Below are 22,879 nucleotides of genomic sequence, written 5' to 3' on the forward strand. Positions count from 1 at the left end.
TTGGCCTTATAGAAGGTTTACCAGTACATGCTTGTGTAATCATTCGGTGTATTGCTTCATACATCATCTGCTTAGCCAAGTTTCTACTTCAAAAGCGTGGCTGGTCAAAAGAAACGTGGTTCAGGCAAATCGTTGTTGAATGCTACATGTAGGTCACTATGTATGTGCATAATTCAGGTGTAATTTCTACAGGTCCACTGTTTTTCTATGGGTTGCGTAACACACGTACATCATGACAACACACAACTAGAAATGGGGCTTAAAAAGTACGGCGTTAACCGTGACCCCCCCCCCAAAGAAAGGTTTACTACCGTCAACATCCTCGTAGCCGTTCTTTAACTACCGGTTAGCGTTCTCATACCCGACTTATGCTGCAGGCCTAACAATGCACGACACACTTGAATAACAATGTAGCACCATAATACGAGACGTATTCAAGTGCTTGGTTTATTTCCGTGTCAACGTAAACGTTCTTGACGCGCTGTTCAAACATGACTTACTCAAATCGTGTGATATTAACTACAGTAGCACTTGCAGTTGCCATGGTAATAATGCAAGTTAAGGTATGTACGTGTGTGTGTATATACGTATGTGTGTATGAGTGTTTTATAGCGAGTTAAAATGAAATTTTGCAATTAAACAAAACACTTCCTGCTACACCCTGTGTCACGCCTCTGGAATGCATTGCGTGCGATTGAGTGTAGGTAGGTAGATTCATTCAGGGGTTTCGGTTCGTTGCTGTTTACATGCAAATGGCTTTATTTTGAGTACATCAGGTGATATGTGGATGTTTGCTTTTGATCTTGCAACGAACCTTGACGGGTCTCCATATTTCCTCTTGTACGAAAGTGATGTTATATAAGTAAATTCGTTTAGATTGAGTTCGAAATGGTTCTGATTGGATTGCATTGTTTCAAGTATGCATTGATTGCACTAGATTTGGAATAGATTTGATTTTTTGAACCGGTTTGAATTGGATTCAAATTGGATTTAGATTGTTAACAATTGAAATTGGTTCGAATTTGAATTACTTTAGATTCGAAACTGGTCAGACTTAAATTTGAATTGAATTTGGCTTTGATTTCGGTTGGTTTTAATATAGTTAGATTGATGTTGGTTGGGTTTTCCGATTTGATTTGAATTATATTTTGATTAGAATTGAATTGTATTGTATTGGCTTGGATTTAAATTTTGAACGATTTAAATTAGATTAGAATCGATCAGATTTGATTAGGATATGTTTGGATTAAATGAGATTAGATTGAGTTTGGATGATGTTTTTATTTAATTTGTTAGGGTTATATGGGTTTTAATCCGGTTTGTATTCAGTCTGGAAGAAGTTAGTATGGGTTGCTGTGGTTCTGGTAGGTTTGTGTTGGTTGGTTTATGGCATAGCAATTCAGTGACGTTAATGAAAGAGATACCGTTTTATAGTATTATATATTCATAATACTTAATCTTATTACCCGACAATTCGGACATTACGCTGAAACTAGGAACACCTGTAGCAGTACAACTTTGCTCGGAATTACTTTTTTTATTTGTTAAATATATACTATTGCATTCCATACTTTTCATAGGCTGACTGTTGCTATGACGACAATATGTATTACTGCTGTGGATATGGTTGTGATTGTGATAATACTAATGATGACAACGGTGAGGGAGATGGTGTTGATGATATCCTAGGATGGTGTAAGTGCGATATTCAGCATTATGTGTATAATAACTCGGAGAGGTCAAATAGGTAAAGCACCAACGTTAACCATGGTAGACATGGATCTAGAGAATGGATAGATTGACCCAGAGACTGGATGCAGGTCACCCAAGATAAATGCTATGCGAAAAAATGGCAAAACGTCTACTGTGCCACCTATGACCTTTAGTATGTAGGACTATATGCTAGCCACTGTACAAAGCAGATTACTCCGCCGTTAATGGGGCACACATGGAGAGACTAGCAATATTACTCCCAGTGTATTATATCTCAAATGAATTGGTAAAAAGTGAGGTAGAGTGAGTGAACGAATTTGTGGAGACGATGATGAAACACATATCGCTTAATATCATGAGATTAATACTATGTGAACAATTTGTAAGTCATTTTGGACGGAATTCAAACAATTATAATAAACATAATAAAAAAGTACATTGAGTATAGTTCAAAACTAATCTGATATAGTTGTTTATCCTCTAGTGTGAGTAAACGCATTGCTATTTATTTCTACGTGTACAGGGATATACTTAGTCATCGCGCTAGGCCTCGGCTTACTGATCTTCATAGGTGTGTGTGTGGAGTGTTGGAAATGCCAAAGAAGATATAACAGAAGTCTCGAAAATGATAGGCGAGTCAGGGAAAGTACCGCAGTAATTGTTCCACCTCCAAATACGTCTGGATATGGAACTATGGGGAATCCTGGAGCTAACGTTGCTAGTGCCACCTCAAACACATTGGAGGCAACTGGACCTTTATATTCTTGGCAGCATTATGGCTACAATCAACAGGTAATTTTAAATTTACTAGAGAATCTTTGTTTCGCGAGCACATTACCTGACGTACTGTATTGGAGGCTATACTGCAATAATTTGCATGAGCTTAGCTATTCGCCAATTTATCATACACCAAATTGAGTGTATATTGTGTTTTTTCCACGGATTTGCAGACGGATTGTTTTTTAAATAATTTCAGTTTGAGATGTTAGTGTACTGTACATGTATTAACTTGCATTGTATTGTATTATTTTTCTACGTAGCAATACTTACACGTGCAATCACAGATACCGCCATTTACAGTAAGTTAAATAAACGTTTTTGAAATTGTTACCAAAATAGATGGGCAAAAAATACTCCACAGTATCAAGGTAGATCGAGAACAAAAGTAGCTCATGCTCTACTTACATACGTGTATCTTAAACAACATCAACTATGTGGCTAACAAAAAAGTGGAAAAGTAACTCATAGTACGTTGTTTGTGTTTATTTACAGTCACAATTGCCTGCAGTCAACGTAGTACAGCAGCAGAGCCAAGTAAATCCTGGGCAACAGTTTTGACAAGAATTCAACACTATTCCTCAATGTATGCTCTCACTATCGGCATGGGGTTGCCTGCTGTTTCTGTAATGTGTGAAGTATCAATACAATATGATAATATATACTATATTATCTATACTTGCTCATAACATTTTGCCAACGAAATCGTTATGTGTATTTTTTTCTTCGTTGGTGGTTTAAAATTTTCCATTCCAAATGATTTAAAATGAGTAAATGAATATGTATGTTTATTCCGAAAGAAATAATAAGTTAGAAAGTAAATAATAATATTGTCAAGAGCTAATAGAGAGAACAAAAAAAGTAATTGTCAATTAATCCACCAATCAATAATAATAACAAGTATTAATAGTTTCAAGTTTTAATGGGGTAAGGAATGACAGTTCGAGTTACGCATTCACGAGATATATTCTCGAAACATATCGTCACTGCATGCACTTGAGTTTGTCATTAAAACACACTTTTATTATGAAACATCATTATTTTCTAACAGTAGTATTTCAGTATTTTTGAAAAAGTGTTTGTCGAATTAATTAAAACACATTTTGATAAAAATTAATCACATTGTAAACACAAAAGTACCATATCCTAAGCACCTAGTTGTGGACGAATTAATTGTATGTATGGCCTTACTAATCAATAAGTACAATTAGAAAGTGGCCAAGTACCCCTTGACCTGATGAGATTTGATACTGCGCATTTGGTGAGCTGTGGAGGTTGTGGTGATTCGTATCACACCTGCGAATTATGTTCTGTTCTTTGATTAAATGTGTGTTTGGTGGGAACACTTTACATAAGAATAAAAGTCGAGTTGCTGTAACATTTGCACATGATCTTTGTGTTTTAAAGTGTTTTCTGTGTCTGAAGTTGGTATACTACTATAGAATAATAGAGGTGTGTATTCCATACCTTGGCCAGTTCAAATAAAACACACACTACACAGTGTAATAAAAAGATGTTATTAAAGTGTATTAAGTATGTATTGGTGTGATGTGAAATTATGTTGAACGCATCAATCGACGTAAGGCTTGAGAAAGATATACAATATTTTGTGTTCCAATGTCTATTTGATACTGGTAAATACATTTCCATAATATCACGATTGTCGCGCAACCCTGCTTTTGAGATATGGATGATGGAAAATGCACTAGACTTAGCGACGGTACATGATATTTGTCTTTTTAAATCAATCAGAGTAGAAAACACTATGAATACATACCTTCCACGGGCCATGTATAGAGTGCCAGAGTCCACGTGCATGTACTATTTTATACACAAAAGGAGCATACAGTGATAAAGTATTGTTATTGATATTTCTATATGATTACGGAGGTTTGCTGAAACATATACATTTTTACCTGAGCACGTGGTTTATTAAAATATGCTTTTAAGTCTCTACCAGCGTATACATATTATTTTCTGAAAGATGGGATAATTCAGAAATGTGTCGACACAGTCGTACAAAAAGTGAACGCCATATTCAAGTTAGTGTAATATAAATTAATAGTTTTACAGTTCGCAATTTACTGTCATCAATCAAATTATTTTTCTTCTTAAACATGGCAGTTATTTAAGTATAAAGCAATATTTATATGCCATGTTTGATCTATTTTGCATTATAGGTGTGAAGGAGGTTTAGAATAGTATGTAAATTACCAGACACTGTGACAATCCACGTTAAATGTGCATATATCTGTACCAGTGGCACACGCGGTGGATGATTTCATTTCAATCATGAAGAATGTGTAAACCATAAAGCCTTTATAAATCAGCTTTAAACTTACTTTCAAAGAATATTAACCTATAAATAAGATGATCGTTGTTAATAATTGCGGTCAAAAAATGCGAAGTTTGTATTGAAGAAATTATTTTCAGTTTCAGTATTCACAGCCTGCGGTGGGGTCACTACACCTCCGGTCTATCAGAACGCACGGGAAATGATATAGAGAAATGTATTTAAAACATTGAATGATCAAAATCAATTACTTTATCAAGCAGTAATTCAGATTATTATCTTATTTTTTAATTTATTCAGTTATTTTATCTTATTTTTTGCAGTCAAATCAGTTAGAGATTATTGCTACATTTCCACCAATCTAATAATCAAAAACACCTCGACTGTGGTATCCTCGTAAAATTAATCATTGTAAAGTGGCATTATGTGTAATTTTAACTTTGACTAGAATATCAAAGCCCTTTAATATTACACTCATATTTTCTATTTTCCAATATTGTGTTACTAACTGTCAACACTGTAGACATTTAAATTAGATAGATGTAGCTGCTATATTGTTTATTGGCCCCACTGTATGTGAACTCCGAACAATTTGCAGCGCCCCCACCGACAAAGTGTAGTACGGTTTGAGGGAACTCGGAACAGGTCAATTATAAGTCAACTTGAAAGTCCTTTTACCCATAGTCCAAACATGGCGGCTTCTATGATATTCTACACAAATAATGTGATATTATCTACAGTAACACTTATAGTTGCGACGGTGATTGTTCAAGTAAAGGTATGTACGTTTGTGTGTATGTTATATATGTGGATTACCATGACAACCAGTTGAGGAGTTAAACTAACATCGTACTCATCATCGGTGAATAATGAATTCAAACCATATATGGTATTCAACATCAAAGGAGAGATATTGAAAGTAATCAATAAGAATTTGGAAGATCTGTGGTCAGGTATACGCTTTTAATTGTTCATTAGGATTTTTCAATAATTTTTAATGGGGAATTACCTTGTAGTCTTCTAATGACTCCCAAATACGGTATCAGTGGCGATATATGTACTCTTGGCAACACTTTGCAGTTAAAACAAAACCGATAAGACAGTAGAGTCACAGTGAAAGTGGCAATGCACAAACTTGTTTTTCAAAATTTGTTTTCATTTTCACGCGGAAATAGTAATGCATTATTCGATATGTACTTCCTGGTGTAGTGTGTCACGTGTTTCTATTATATAGTGTCCATTCAGCGTCAGCGGTTTGTTGTTTATATTCAAGATGTTTGTTCGAAAACATCGAATGCAATATGAAATGTATAGCTTGGACATGTCCAGACCAGCGTGCTTTACACACCAGGCAGTAGCGTCGCCTACATAAATGTCACTTATCCAACCAATTACTAATTTAAATATATAACTGTTATTTGTCCATGTATAACAGTTGGTAAAACCACAATATACTGCACATATCATCATAAGTGTACTGAAATTACAAATTCTGTGGGGTTATTAAAACTCATAAGGGGCATTTCATTTTTGTCAAAACATACAGTTTTATATTCAATTTAAAGAATTTATATACACATTTTCTTAAGTTCTTCATTTGATAGATTAATTTACTAGCGCATTGTCGACGAGCACCTTTACTTTGTCCTGGCTAATCACGATCATTTGATTATGTTGGTATACTATTCTGTGTTTTGTTTCAATTGTTCGCATAACATTTACAAATTAGAGGCAATATTACACTCCATGATTAGCTCATGATTATGTATGACTGCACTTTAGGCTTGACAAGGTTCAAAAGCCGGTCAATGACATCGAATATCAACGAACATGTGTTTGAGCTGGAATTTGTGAATTCGCACCCAAGCGTGCACGTTGCTTCTAGTTGATTATATATTGTATTAAATATAAACTTTACAATACAGTCTCTGTCTTTAAAATTGACACGAGTCTCGACTCTGAAATGCTCGCGGACTGATATTATATATTGGATTGATTTCATTGGCTTTCAATTAAAGTTCTATTGGTTTGGAGTGAATTTAAATTTGTTTTGATTTAAATTAGTTTAGTTCAGTTTAGATTGGACTTGACAGATTCGCTGTTGTAATTAATTTTGAATAATGATAATATAATTAGTTATAATTCAAATTAATATATACGCAAATTAACACGATAAATCACATGATACTCATAGTAACATACAGTAAAATATTATGCATCTATTTTATTTTCACTGCGCCATAGAATATACGTTAAGAATATAATTAGATCAATGCCAGTCTCATTTGGTAGACGTACCAAATGCAAGAATTAAGTGACGGGAGTTGTGGAAACCACGGTCGCATTGGCCATTTCTGATACATTAATATGATATTGGTGACCGTGTAGTCGCGTTCGACACGTAGAAAGGTCAACGTTCGGGCATGATATTAACACTGCGTCCCTTACATAGGCGTGAGATGCGCTTATTGTCAGAAATCGAAGTTACAAACGTATCTATCAGCACCAATCCCGTGATAAATAGTCTATTTGCCATCATCGACCATGCTAGCGCTGTTTTTTCAATCCAGTGGCGGTGGCACAAGAGAGGGGCAGGGGGCGCTCGCCCCCTCGCAAAAATGTTGTCGCCCCCTAAAAATCAAGCTGAAACCCATTGTGTCAGCAAAATTCCCCCCCCCCCCATGCAGGAAATAGCGTTTCAGAGAGTCTAGATTTCAAAACTTTCCGACGAGCATGCCCCCGGACCCTCTAGTAAATTTACATCACTACTCAAGCCTTGTCTCGATTCACTGCTGCCATTTATATCAATGACTATTAACCCTTTTCTTCAATCCGGTGAAGTGCCAGCACTATTCAAGTCTGCAATCGTCACCCCTCTACTTAAGAAGACCTCACTTGATCGCAATACACTCAAGAACTATCGTCCTGTTTCAAACTTGCCGTTTCTCTCCAAAGTCTTGGAGAAGATTGTTGCTTCTCAACTGACGGACTATCTTACTGAAAACTCACTCCTAGAACCACTACAATTTGCATATAGAAAGTACCACAGCACTGAAACAGCTCTTCTGAAAATCCATAATGACATTTGTTCTTTTATCGACTCTGGTAACTACGTATTACTCTCGCTCCCACTCTCTCAAACAAATTACCCCATACCATGCAGTGTTATGCAGAGCTCTTTATTGTTTAATACGTATGAATGAATCACCCTATGCTCATGGCCATAGGGTTCGATGTAACGTGTAACGCGCCTTACGAAAGTAATACAATTATTTATACACTAATATATGAACATTTTCCTCAGGCTGACTGCTGCTATAACGTCTATGATGACACTGGATTGGATTGGTGTAAGTGTAACATTATGTACATATATTTTAGTGTAACTTTCTATAATTGGTTATCAAGTTACATTATTTGAGTATTTATGTTGGACGCACATCATGCCCCAAATGAAATATTATTCAATGAAGAATAATGATAATATAAAATAAACCTGTCTATACAAAACACTATATTTACCCGTCTAAATTGAGTTGCCTTTACAAAGGAACTCTGTAAACCGAATATGCACAAAAGACTAGACGTTATACATAAATATATAATACTATAGTGTAAGTAAAAAGGAACATCGTGTGAATATATCGCTATATCGCATATTTAAATAATAATACATTGAACAAATTGAAACGTTGCTTTTGGTCAAAACAAATTCCACAACATAGCCACACGTTTAGACACACAAGTAGTGCATAATTTAATAATTGGTAATTGTAATTAATTCTAATTATTGTCGCTTCTAAAACTGTGATTGGAATGTACACTATATGTGCACTGACATATTTGATATGTGTTGTTCAGGGCAATGGTTTCTCATCGCTTTATGTGCATTTCTGTTTATGATACTATGGGTGTGGGCGTGTTATCGACGATGCCAAGCTATAGACAGTTACCACCAATCACGAGAAGATGCCAGGCGGCGCATAGTAATAATTCAATCTTGTGATTCGTCTGATTATGGAACAATTGGCAATCCAGAGCAATACGATCCTAGCAACAGCTCCGGAATAGTAGAAACACCTGGACATATCTATACTCAGCCATACGGTCACAACCAACAGGTATTTAAAAAAACTCACATCTATATTGTTATTTATGTTGTTTGCTTGTTATTTGCAATTACACGTAAAGCTGTAATTTCAGATTTCGATGCATATCAAAACTAGTGTGTGCGTTGAATGAAGACACACATATCTAATTCAAATGCAGATATACATCTAACCTTTAACTAAAGCGAAATAGTTTCAGTTGTGTAATTTACATCATCATTTCTTATTTGCATTTTATTATACACTTTCATCCAAGTTAAACATATATAATATATGTCAGGATGTTTGTATATTTTGGTAGTCATGTGTCAATATTTGTATTTTCATTTTATGTTTTCATTTGTGACACAATGCAAACATGGCTGTTTTTTAGTTTGTTTGGATACATTTACATGTATATATATATATAAGTATTGTTTGTACTATATTATATTGCTTGGTATTACAATTTACTTTGCATTTATTCTGCATGTCCACCTGTATTCGTAGCAGCACCTGCATGTGCAGTCACAGCTTCCAGCATACACGGTAAGCTAAGTAACGTCTGCCCTCAGTGTTTAAATGCATGACAACTTTAACGTTACATTTACATTCAGTAATTCGAGTACACCAACGGCCATTAGTAACGCGGGAAAGGTAGAATGCCTTTTAACAAACAACAATGGCCACTCGTTACGTCACAGACAATTACAATGAAACAGTGATAACTGACAGTAGACGAGTAGTTTTGCATATATTTATGTGTTTAATTAATATTCACAGACTCAAGTACCTACATATGATCGATGATTTACGCACTACTCGGAGACCAGTACTGTCAGGAACAGCGACGAACGTAACAAGATAGATGATATCTGCAATTTGCATATACTATATTGTATATTGTTTCTCTGCTATTTTTATTCTGCTGTTTCAATAATTCGTTATAGAAATGGTTTTTACTTTACTGTAAGTAATTATGAATAATATGCCAACTGTTGGTTGATGTTGTTAATTTTCAAAGCTTTAATGAAACAAGTTATTTATACGCATATATTGATGTGAACTGGTATTTTTATAACTGCACACACAGATTTTTTATAATTAAATTGTCTGTGATTATATACCATTTAGCCTTACACACATACAGAAACTGAATTGAAAAATATGCTTTTATATGCTAAATAAAATTGCGATGAACACTGCCACCTCAACACACTCTCGACCTATTGCTTAATAAATCATGCTTCAATTGCCATGCTGATCTCAACGCAGAATTGTGCAAATTAACACAGCAAATTTCACACCTGAAAATACAACTGTATCTCTGATAATTTAGAACAACAGGAAGAATTAACATTATGTTTGCTTTGTAAATTGAGCTCTGCCCAAGACAACGACTGTATATAAGTTTGATAAGTTTAATTTCTCATACCAATGATAGATTGAAACGTGGTAGTCTTACAAATGCATTGATTCTGTACAAAACACACCTGTAAATATAGTGCGCCCTCATTTCTAGAGTGTTGACAGTTATTTCGTACGACCGTTGAGGGAGCAAGCTGAATAGTGTAGTATGGTAAACAAATTTCAAATTATGTAACTCGCCGTGGGTAGTTTGTTGGTCTACTAGCAATATATTTTATGTTCACGAAATCTCACAAGAACATGAAAATACGATCGAATTGTGCCAATTTTAAAATAAAAGTGTAACTTTCACTTCCAGAGACTAGGGCTACGTCTGATTACGTGACTCCGCGTCAACGCAATCCTTGTCTTTAAAGTGATAATTTGGCGATTACTGAAGCATATCTGAATCCCGAACAAATAATATAAACGCAGCATTTGAGCGGAAATATGCGATGACTAATGAGAACTCTGCTACACTACATCCGTAGGATATAGTATGCGTATCTACCTCATCAGCGCTATTCACTCGGTGAGTGATTATTACACACACAAGACTACTCTAATTTGCAGTTACCACCGCAATCTACGGCTTTTTAATTCATTATAATTTATGCTTCGGCATATCATGTTTCAGTGGTGCGTTATACCATACGCCATTTGTCAAGAGTCAATATATGACACAGAATTTATCTTCGTCACAATTATTGCATTTTTAATTATATTACGTGACAATAGTCAGTTTGCATTGAGTAGAAATAAACGTTTGTCAAAATTGATAATAAATGTATAGTATGTATAATTTCTTATTAATTGTTTGTTTGTTTGTTTGCGTAGATCAGCTATAAGGGTACAATCGCCTGCTACCTGGAAGGTATATTTGTCATGACCAGCGCCCCCACAAGGCAATGTTATGAATTATTTAACACATTATCAGCATCATCGTAATTTGCTCAGCTGTTATTACAACTGACTAGCTTACGAAGTACCGAAGAACGCGAGCACACAATTCACATCTTGAGTACATCGCTTGTATTTATTCCCAGCCACAAGTACATATAGAATCATTGAAGCGCAATGCAAATAAGGGAGAATGTGCTATATTGCCATTTAAATATGCAAACTGTTCACGTGGAGGCATTTTACCTTCTCTGATTGGCCACCATTGCCTCGTTTCATACATTATTCAAAATATATGCATGGTTCCTTTTAGTGGATGACTGTTCTGTAATTACTTGTCAGTGATTCAAGCTCGTTATCATGTTTTTATCACCGCAGGCGGCGCCGTTCAAGCCCATATAGTTATAGGCTAAACACTCTTTTATTCATGAGATTATATTACACAATCGTATATAGAATCAATAGTTGTAACTAGAATTTATGTTCATTGCGATTGTGTTATGCGTAATCCTACCAGCCTTTCTAATACCTTTCCTATAATTAAGCGCCCTATATTCACAGAGTTAATGCAAAGGTACTTTGATTGTATCTGATTGGCTGCCGAACCCTGACACTTCAACCCTGACATCAGTCAGACAGAGAATCACTGAGAAGCTTGTTTGTCGACAGTTTTTTTTTTTGTCGTATCAAATTTTACTTTGTGTATGCCTCGGCTCAACTGTAGTCACGCGGCGCTTCTGTAACGCAGATGGATGACGACACAAAACGTCATATCTGTAGTGGTCCAATAAACAGCTGTCGTCTTGAAAAACACTGGCTCGTACGCCATTGTTCACGTCATAGAAGCTTGTATTCACTAGAGGACGCGATTTTTTTAAATGGTGTATTCTGGGATATCATCAAGGATTAACATTCTAAAGAATTGTTGACATAGTTTTACGAACTTTCACTAATAAACAGTATGTCACTATTTAAACAGATGATATCAATGTCTGGTGAATAACTCAGTTTTATATAAAATACATTTGATTATGTCTTCATACTGATTTTATTTTGATGTACTTGTCAGTTATTTTACCGTTGTTGATTGATCGTCTAACAGTCATTTGTGTTGGGTGCTTGAAATTCTCCTCCAATATTGGCTTATCATTTCGATGTGTAGTTGTTCTACTCACCCCTACTTTAGACAAGAGGAATTGTTGCGTTCATATAACCTGATATTGGTCGGCATTTAATGATCGGTTGCATCTCCAACACACTCGAACCAATAATTTAAATCATACTGCTATATTGTACGTGAAATAAACCTTTCTAAAATAATTATTCATTGGTTGTGTTTTGAATAACATTACTAATTTGCATGAATTAAAAACAAAATACTCTTATAATAAAATATTCTAGCTCACTCATATATGTTATGTATCACATTGGATACAGATCTAATAAACGAGTTCCTTAGAATAGAGTTTTCACCGATTGCGAGATTTTATTGAAAACAGAACTGTCGTAACCATAACAGTGTGTGAAATAGATAAAATGCTGGCAGCAGACGTTAACGATTATTTCAACCCCAACTGTGACACTCGTGACGTTTTCGTGATTTGTATGTCAATCACAAGACATTTTTATTTCCTCGAGAAATTTACCTTATAGCATTTCGAAATTATGTTAACGACACAACAGCTATAACACGCATGTCACTGTTTTGCGTTTACCGTTTCGTTTGTCTGACTCAAAAACGCGTAATTAAGCACATTATAGTACTTTTAATTTTAAAACACATTTTATTTAAAACAAATGCCATTATGCAAATGGCATACTGTATTTTTGAAAGAATTTAGAATGCAGTTTCTAAAGAAAAAGTCGTAATTACTTTAGTTGCGAATACGATTTTAAAGACATGAATATATCATCTGTTGAATTTAGAGATATATATTTTTAATTTTGTGGTTGATAATTAAAACCCTCAGCAATTATAATCTCAACAGTTATGCAATATGCAAATCCCTCCTCGTAACGATCATCCGAAAGCGCTACGCGATTTTGGCGATTCTTGTGCACGGTAATTTAAACCACCTAAGCCCCTCCCAAACCTAAACGAAGCAATTTAATCATCCACGGCCGAGTGTTTTTAAATTAAGTTTAAACAAACAGATCTTAAATACAACCCGGGTGTATTTGCGGTATTTCGAAATAGATCCAGTCAGTGCAACATTTCAAACATCAGATTGAATGTACAATCGCGTGCCAGGCTAGGCAGATTATTAATACCAAGGGAATTTACTGGAAACTATCTAATAATGGTACTCCGTGATTCAATTAAACCAAGCATGTCATCCCTGTGTTCAATTTAAACAGCATTGATGGTATGCGCATTTCAAGTATAGGAATAGAGTGTTTTCTATGCATTAGAGAGCGGCCATACGTTATTTGTTATGGAAAACGGTGAATTTTATAGTAATATAAGTGAAAATTAAAAAAAAAGGTTTATGATAGTATATTAAACTATACGATTTGAACCAAAAAGTGGCCAAATGTATATCTGAAATGTTGTACCATTTTACGTAATACATGTGTTACCAATCGCTGCATTGCTGTCTGAAATTGTGATTTTCACTCTTTTAATTGTTAGAAATATCATTGTTTTACATACATCCCAGCATGCCATTGTATGTATTCACACTCTGAATGTAATAACTATATTTTATTTATCTGCTACATTATTACCAGCATCTATCATTTTGATATGTCCTACCGCCACGTGCGGGCAATATAACATTGTTATCCATTACCGCAGCTGGGGTGCTCGTCACGCGTCGTTTAATTCGCGTCTGTCAGTTGCAACTTTAAACATCATGTTTTTGCTAACCATTAGCCTGATTTGTGTATATTAGGCGGCCCCTGTCAGCTTTGTTTCTCCAAGTTAAATGAACATGTTGTTTTCATTAAAAAAATGTATTTTTGGCTTTAGTCATTGGATACTTCATATCAGATTTGTTAATTTCGTTAAATGTAAATCAGGAGAAAAATGCTCTTGTTTCATACTCTCATTCTGATTGATTCGTTACCTAATGTATAGATGTGGTCAAAATTGTGTATGGCTTAATCAGCGACGTATAACACAAGGCCAGTCAGAACTACTCATTTCCACGTGTCGATTTCAATAAATATGCATGCCTATTTTGAGTCAAGTGGCCCGGGATCTAGTATGCCATGATATAGAAACACCAGATTCTGTCTTGTGACCACATTAATTATTCACAAAAATAATAACACGAACACCATTTAACAAAAGTCGAAACAAATGATAATGATCTTGGTGGATAAACTGAGCATTTTAGGAGATTCATACTAATTCATCTACTATCCCATCGAGGATAAATTATACAAAATATGTGCCGAGACGATAGCCGTGACTCTATGGTTGATTGGTGTCTGTACAGTATGCATATGTATTCATTTGTTCCTTGCGTGAGTCTCGATTTTGATTTTGGACCATGCCTAGAAAATCTGTATTTATGTCATACTTCGAATACTAAACACTGTAATGATTACATTTTTATGGGAAAGACTGTCTAATTTGGTGGAAGTGTTTGTTTAAAAAAAAAACTGCTATTAATTTTACCCTTGGGAGTGGCAATCCAATTTAATTGTGTTTCTAAAAAAAAAACAGACATCATTTTCTCAAGCAATGTGTTACTATAGCCCTTGGGAATCAATACATCATACTTATCATCATGCTCATCTATTTTGAATATTTACTCATTAGTTACTACAACCTACAAGTTATAGCTGTTCCCGTTTAAATATATAAACGCATTGCGTACCAAGCTATAGGTTGATATATCAGTGATAAACACACATTCGAGTAGAAAAAAATCAAATAATTAATTCATACACAGTTTATTTGGAGAGAAATCTAAATTTTTGTGTAAAATATACCAGGTATCTGTTTGAATCCCGCAACTAATATTTGCTTATGTTGCACCATTACGATTGCGGTTATCTGGCAGAGTCAGCTGAATAGCACCGTGACGAGTAACAGTCGGGTAGATGAACTGAGAACAGGAAGATCATTGGTGTGAAATATTTATTATACGTCACTAATTTATCTGTATGACAATTTACATAAACTCTCAACACTATAGTCCTAAAATCACGGCGATTGTACCAGATATAAACTGCTGTGAATACAGGTGGATCGTAGGCCGATACTCAGTATCCGATGTATCTTTTGATAACCACCACCCTCTCACGACAGCGCAATTAATAACTAATTCCTAATTGATAGTGTATAACTCATTGACAATCCATTTTAGTTTACATCCGGGAACAAGAGGTCTTCTCCATGTTTATACGATGTACATGCTAATAATTAATAATGCCTCCTAGGTTAACCAGTCCTGTATCTAGTATTCACTGTCACGAACGGCATTATATCGACGTGTGGGCATATTGGAATTAATCATATCAACTGCGTCTGAATAATGAATAGTTAATATCCTTTAGAAATAGGACAGTTAATTGGCGTAGTCGCCGGTCAAATCTAGTTCGCCTGGGCATGAGGAAAGCAGTTAACATTAAAGAAGTACGTCCACTGTTATGCATGTATGCAATCACCGGATTTAGAACAATCAGCATTACTGGCAAGTGAGGTTGGCGAGGGGTTTTGTACTCGCAGGCTACGTGTAGACAGCCGACTTGCTGTGCAATAATGTCCTGGACGTGACAGTAGAGAAGAACGTGAGAGGTATCTTGATGACCCGATCTCGGGTTGTGTATTGATTCAAAGTCTACCCAAGCCGTTAACAGTCAGTCGTCAACAGTAGCCGGTCGCAGCACGTATTCGGCATAGTCGCTTCATTCCAGAGGCTTTCCCGCTGAAGGGTGGACATAAATCACGGGTTTGGCGGTTTGTATGTAACCATGGCAATGAGTCAAAGTGTCAGCACCCAAATAGTAGACTCTGAAATGAATGCTCTGGCTAAAAATTGCTACCGGTTAGTGATGCTGGGAACCGCTAAAGTGGGAAAAACTGCTATTGTGAATCGCTTTCTAGAAAACAGGTTCGACGAATCTTATACGCCGACAATAGAAGACTTCCATCGAAAGATTTATAAAATCAAAGGAGAAGTATATCGTCTGGATATTTTAGACACTTCCGGAAATAATCCTTTTCCAGCGATGGAAAGGCTGTCCTTATTGACGGGTAAGTGTGTTTGCATCGACAAATTCATTGAGTATTGTGGTCAGGAACTGGGAATTGTCTCGCTAATTTCATCATCCTTTGCGGTCATTGAACTATATTTTTGCATGACATGTAAAACACAAGTCTGTTTAAGCTATCATATCATATCAGTATCGGCTTTTCGTTTTCGTAACCAAAAACACCCTCTCTTTCCGTAGAAGTCATGTGTTTGTTGCAGCGTAACTAGCTATGTAACCTCGTGTGAACCCTCAGCGATAGGCTTTTCAAAAAAACCTTGTCCACAGAGAGCTTTCTCAGCTACGTTATATTGACAGCTAATACTATTAGAATGAATTGTGGACTCAGAATGGTTCCATCGATGGAAACGTAATTGGTCCACTGAGCATTTGATCGATATTTGAGATGTGCATGTTAGGTGTAATTTAAATATGTATTCACCGTACTATTTTAATATTCAAACCGAGTAGGTGCATTGAGATATATGCAAGATTCGGTCGTGGGATATTCTATACCTTTTCAACGTACGCAAGCGATTATATTGAATACACTTATATCACACGCGCACAGTCACTCTCCGGGAGTTGTACAACCGATATAGAGTGCTACTTGCCACACGTCTCAGTCGGCAATTTTTATTCATCTTACTCGAAATTGCACGTATTTATGTCCGCTAGAAAATTTTGCGCTCAGACAGCGAGTATAATGGACTCATGCTTTGACATATACACTACTCACGTGTTGAACCTTCAGCGCGAATACCTCGTAATGTAACATTTAATTAGACATACCGATAGTATAAGTGGTGCCATTACTATGGAAAATAATGCACTTTACAATGAAGTGATATTACCAGTGTACAAGGTGTCTAGTTATATCGAATAAATTGCACCGAATGGTGAATATATCTGCACACCTTTAATAATACCTACCCAACATGTAACATGTATTTAACATCAAGGCAATACGCTCTCCGTTAGCTCTGACATGCCCTGCGCAATGAAATATAGGTCGTATCAATATACATTAGGTGTGTGTAATTGTAAAGCAGGCATAGACGGTTATTATGTCGCACTGGGTGCCTAATAGCAGTTACGTTCTAGTGGTTTTAATATAGGTTTTCTGCACAAATGGTATGATTTATCTAAGCTGATGCATTATATGCATTATCATTAAGGTGTATTATCAAAAGCTCGGAATTTGGATGAGGTCAGTCATGAGTCATCCACACATATTGTGAAGATCTTTGAATATGGCAGCTAACGCGCCAATGGATGGAGTCATGAGCCTGTTATAAACATATTTCCCCACGGCATAAAGAGTAGGATGTGACATTACTATATGACTGCGTACCTTGCATACATACGTGAAAATAAATTGTCATTCTAAACACCTCCACTGTATTCGGGGAATTGTGGCATCGATTACTTTGGGTTGGATAAAACTGTTCGTCCTATGTGTATCTAATATATTCGTCAAAGGTTATAGTCAAACACCGCCTTCGTGTAACTTGTCTTAGGTTTGTTATTGTAGATTACAGCAATCCCAGTAGCATTCTTGTCAATGCCTACGAACGGTTCCAACCGATCGACTAAGATATCTCTATTAACATGCTGATGTCCATCGCGGCTGAATATAATAGACTACACGGCAACTAACTTAAAACGTATTCGTCAACACGTGGTACTAGTGCTCCTTCTCTGAGAAGATTATTTGTTATCTGATGACCGGGGGAGCTTTTCTCAGGTCCATGACACAGACCCCACATCCATGACACACTGACGGAGAAAATGTCGGGAAAACCGCGTTTGACTCAATAGCACACACATGTGTATTTGTAAAATGTACTATTCACTCCCAGTTGCCTCATACATTATACACATATCATCAGAACGTAAATCCCTTACTTTTCCGAGTTATTAATTTGTAGTCCTTCACTCACATCGTATGCACCCTATCTGGAATGACGTCACAGAAAACACAAAAACACACAGAATTCAACCGAATAACGACCCTACAGGTAATCATAAATATTAATAATATAAAATTAGTTAAACACAATCCACAGAGGGAAATATATATAGGCGCGTAGCAACAATCGAGGCGAACCTGTACTACCTGAGTGGCTATTTTGCGGTATTCTCCGCATTAACGTCACAGTCACTGAGACAAAATAGTGAACATTATTGAAAATTTGTAGGTATGAACTTCGTTTTTGAAAAAAAGTTCGCCATTTGCGAATGCCAAGTAATCGTTCACTGTTTAAAAATTGCATTTTTTTAATGAAAGGAAGCGAACAAGATGTAACTCATCATAGCAGATGTTTTAGCTCTTACCTGCAAGCATTTTCAGGGCATTGTATCTTATTAATGCCTGCACTGGCCCCATCTATAGTACCTATCTCGAGTAACATGTATACCTATTAAAAATACTGCACATAACATGTGTCTTCTAATAGCATAGTTATTGACAAGCTGATTCTTATCTTGTATGATGTCATTTTAAGTCAGTTTCCAAATCACGTCTACATGTTTCTACATCAGCTAGTGGTTAGATATATGTATAATATATAGAACAGACCGCTCTTTAACCATTGCCATGGTATTTTGTACACCACATTATTGTTTTGGTAAGATATGTACCATTTTTTTCGTAATCAACCATTGTATTCATCCATTGTAAAAAAAAACACGTTATAGCATAGCATAGCATGATGTATTCTGTCCCACACTGATGAGATAAAGTCAATACCCAAGATATAAATACAGCAGATGAGACACCTCCAAATGCAAACGAATGAGACCCCCTTAATTCAATCAACACAACGCCTTGTTGTCTTGCTAGAACAGAAGTTTAAGTCAGTAACACCTCAAATGGTGAACGGTCTGTGGAATGAAATTCCTCTTAAATCCGTATATCATACCAACACATACACTTGCAGTAGTTCTAATCTCTTTGTATGGTCAAGTGTAATTTACTGGAAACAAGTTTCGATAGTGATCATAAAGCACTTTACCTTGGCTAGCGCAATTTGAATAAATGTAAAAAATAAAGACAATTATAACAAATAACGTGTTTCGTTAAACCTACCTCTTCTGAATGTTTGAGCGTGGGGTCTAAGGTTCAGCTGGAAAGTTTATTGAATATGATTTAAGTCACCTTGCGTCACACGTTAATAATTAGTTTTCAAGTAAGACATTGTCTAATGATAATGCTGCAGGCATTATCTGTAGCAACGTATTTCTTTCCAGAAAAATCGGGTGCGAAAAACCGATCGGTACACAGTTCGCAACAAGACAATGTTGTCCAAAACTGCCTAGCGTTTAGTCTAAACACATAACGGAACTTCATAGGGATAACGACAAACATATAATTACGTATTGGATTTCTTGATATATAGATTATGAAAAGACGTTTTCATAGAATCAATGCCTTATGATGTTGATGCTGATAAATACAGTTGCCTTGTCGCTATTTGTGCACGTATTCGTTCATTTTCATAAGTTCTATATCAAACTACATTATTAATATTTAGCGAATAAATTACGACACACTGCCCATCATTGCGTGATAACAATTCAAGGACACGATGTGACTCTGTCGAACCAATTATTTAAACAATTATTCCCGGCCCTGTTATCACGTGATTAGTTGTATTATCTCGAAATGTCGAAAACTCAAAAATATGCACAGGGACAGGCTTTAAAAGAAGGAAATCGACCGTGTGGTTAACGTGTCGGGAGTCGACAACGCTGAACAAACAAATGCCAGATGTAATATTTGTAAATAAGAATTGTCTAAACTTCTTAACATGAACAAAACATACTCGGTTGGATGTTTTAAACGATCCTTACTAATGCCTACAAGCATTGGATTCTCTCGCAATATTGATTGCGTTGTCCCAAAGTGCTCGGCCCCAGTAGTATGATGATTAGAGAAGCACGTGGTACCGTTCAATCAAAGGGAACATGCCATTTTGGTACATGGTTCTATAATTTAATGTCTACAGCAACACTTTAAATCTATATGACAATCTATGTCCTTGCCTGAAATTGTTTACGTGAGTGAAAATAAGAAAGAGTTCAATTATGACGTACGAGGATGGGGAGTGTGAAAATACTTTAAAACGTTAGCCGACTGCAAACAGGAATATCCTTCGCTGTTGTTGAATACGGTTCACGATAAATTGTTTCCTCAGCTAGAGTTGCAAAAGAAGTTTCTGAATTTACAGAATTGAAAGCGTCGCAGATTTTTTGTTTCCAATAGAATTCGCCGTATAGTATTTTGATTTCATACATGATCATTTATGTTGTATTGCGAATCTTTTCGCAAAGTATTGGCTCATTTCTTAAAATGTATTGAAACTATATTGACTGACCGTAATGGTATCATGTATACATGTTTTAGTTTTGGTATAGGCATTAAAATATTTTGAATCAATTCAATTTTAAACCGAAGTTTATAAATTATTAATACCACAGGACAGATGGGGTATACTCCCTAATGTCCGGTGGTATTAGCTATTTATTCACCGGCTGTTTTAATTAAATTTAAAGTACTTTTAAAGTCAAGATAATTCCCCAATCTACAAATCATTGTTTATTTCGCACTATATGTTGACACTGACCACGCCAAGACCGCTTATTGCTGTATGCTGTTAGTTCCGGGGTTGATGAAAAGAACTAACTTCTGAGCTATCGCGGAGTACTTCCTTTCATCAATACACTTTTAACGCAATCAAATAATGACTTCAATTTGATGGTGACATTATTGAATTGCTGATCACCGAATAACAATGCGAAATAACCCTTTTGTGTTTATGCAAATTTACTGCGCTCACTATCGTCAGTGTCAGAGTTAGACGAGTCGTTTTGTCTGCTTTGTAGTTCTATAAATAGAGGGTAAATATACGATTTTAAGTTGGTTTAAAATTAACATCGCTGTTGGTATATTTGTGTAAACGTCACGTGACGGAAATACTGTTAATGTTGTGAATGTGTGCATTGGGTTTGTGTATATTTTTGTATATCGTAATTGTTCGTCTTTTTATAATTTTAATATTTTGCAAAATTTGTTATTAGCAGGCTGAGAAATCATATATATATATATGACAATTATATATTTTTGATGTCTTGGCCGGCTTAGGAAAACGTTACTTTAAATATCCACGGAGGTCAAATAAAATAACATAACAATATATGCTGATGAATGTAAGTTGTAATTAATCTAGTGAAGGGGCTGTTTATCGATGGCTGTCGAGAGGGTGAAATGAAACATGAGAAAGTAATTCTTAGCACTAAGCTTTAATAAATCCTGACTCACATTGTCATGTTTCAACAGGTGAAATTAGTACAGAATTACACGTATACACGTATTAAGCGGCTATGTCGACGCCTCAACTGAACCTTATTACCACTGAGCGTGTGCTAAGACCAATATTCAATTATATTGTCACTCAAGGCACTCAGTCACGCTTAAATATGAATGCAGCTTTACATAGTGTAATTTAATGTAGATACTGTTTTTGCGAGTACGAGCCTGCCGTTTCTACGTGCAACAATGCTACGTATTATTGAGAATGGATACGTACATTTAATTTAAATGTAGTTGTGTTAGTTTGTTGCGCATCATTGAATCTTATCAATAGTATAGATCTAGGTCATCTCGTCCATTAATGGATAGTAATTTCTGAAAACTCACTGCATATCAGCCATGACGTCATTATCCCAGTCTTGACTGAATCCTATTCATTGTATGCTCGGTCGAAATTAGAATCATTGATTTTCGTCATCATGCTAAAAGTTGTATAGCGTGAACTATAACCTCTAATATTGTGTGGTACAATAATCTTTGTATATATTATGGAATGTGTTCAGAAGGTTTGTCTTATATGTTGCGCGGAAGTGCAAAGAATTTGCAAAGAATATACAATCTAATGGTGTTCGGGTCACTTATAAGGCAAAGCATGCTTATGCAAACAAAAAACTAGGCAAATCGGTTAAGTAATTAGGCAGCATATGGTTTTTATTTCACAAATATGTATTTTTTGTAGCTGATATCCAAAATCTCCCCCAAAATAGAAAAGAAAAGATGTAGGTATAGATATGATGCTTTTTGAATGATGCGTTGCTATGCACATCATCAATGTTGCCGACGCCGCCATGCCCTACGTCATTGTAGTTTAGTGATTGCCATTCACATTGCCACATTCCTTTTCCTATTCCTCATTTATTGTGGCTACTGATGCTGTACATAAAATAATTAATTGTCGTCAATGCAATTGCCCAGCATTCCCTTATAAACTACCAATCTGTTGTGATTGTTCCAGTCCGGAGAATAATTATACTACGATTTCTATTTTTAAATACAAAAAACGTATCGTTAATTATTTCGGGATATGTCGATTCTCTCGAGACACGATTTTAAAATGCAAAGTCAAATAAAAAAGAATGATCTGTACTATTATAAAAGAGGCGACAACCAATTGGTATAACA

General features: G+C 35.7%; 3 protein-coding genes across 4 annotated transcripts in view; all 3 read left to right on the forward strand.

Annotated features, from left to right (window-relative positions):
- Positions 1-361: 361 nt before the first annotated feature.
- LOC144353775 (uncharacterized) lies at positions 362-3,881 on the forward strand. Its single transcript, XM_078010062.2, has 5 exons — positions 362-563; positions 1,581-1,695; positions 2,237-2,505; positions 2,754-2,792; positions 2,986-3,881. Exons 1-5 carry the CDS (start codon positions 492-494, stop codon positions 3,049-3,051), a joined length of 561 nt encoding a protein of 186 aa, XP_077866188.1. The 5' UTR covers positions 362-491; the 3' UTR covers positions 3,052-3,881.
- Positions 3,882-5,411: 1,530 nt separating this feature from the next.
- LOC144353776 (uncharacterized) lies at positions 5,412-11,064 on the forward strand. Of its 2 annotated transcripts, none has more exons than XM_078010063.2 (5): positions 5,412-5,561; positions 8,088-8,133; positions 8,645-8,904; positions 9,382-9,420; positions 9,655-11,064. In XM_078010063.2, the coding sequence occupies exons 1-5, from the start codon at positions 5,475-5,477 to the stop codon at positions 9,679-9,681; spliced, it is 459 nt and encodes a 152-aa protein (XP_077866189.1). In that variant the 5' UTR covers positions 5,412-5,474; the 3' UTR covers positions 9,682-11,064. The 2 variants fall into 2 exon arrangements, with proteins under 2 accessions (XP_077866189.1, XP_077866190.1); XM_078010064.2 differs by having other exon boundaries at positions 9,385-9,420.
- A 4,964-nt stretch (positions 11,065-16,028) lies between these two features.
- The window catches only part of LOC100372222 (dexamethasone-induced Ras-related protein 1-like), a 44,819-nt gene continuing 37,968 nt past the window's right edge, over positions 16,029-22,879 (forward strand). The window contains exon 1 of the mRNA XM_002735624.4: positions 16,029-16,387. Coding sequence (XP_002735670.1) covers positions 16,105-16,387 — 283 coding nt within the window. The 5' untranslated portion in view covers positions 16,029-16,104. The remainder of the gene's footprint in view (positions 16,388-22,879) is intronic.

This window comes from Saccoglossus kowalevskii, chromosome 8, assembly GCF_978046115.1.
Source record: "Saccoglossus kowalevskii chromosome 8, keSacKowa6.1, whole genome shotgun sequence".
Taxonomy (NCBI): domain Eukaryota; kingdom Metazoa; phylum Hemichordata; class Enteropneusta; family Harrimaniidae; genus Saccoglossus; species Saccoglossus kowalevskii.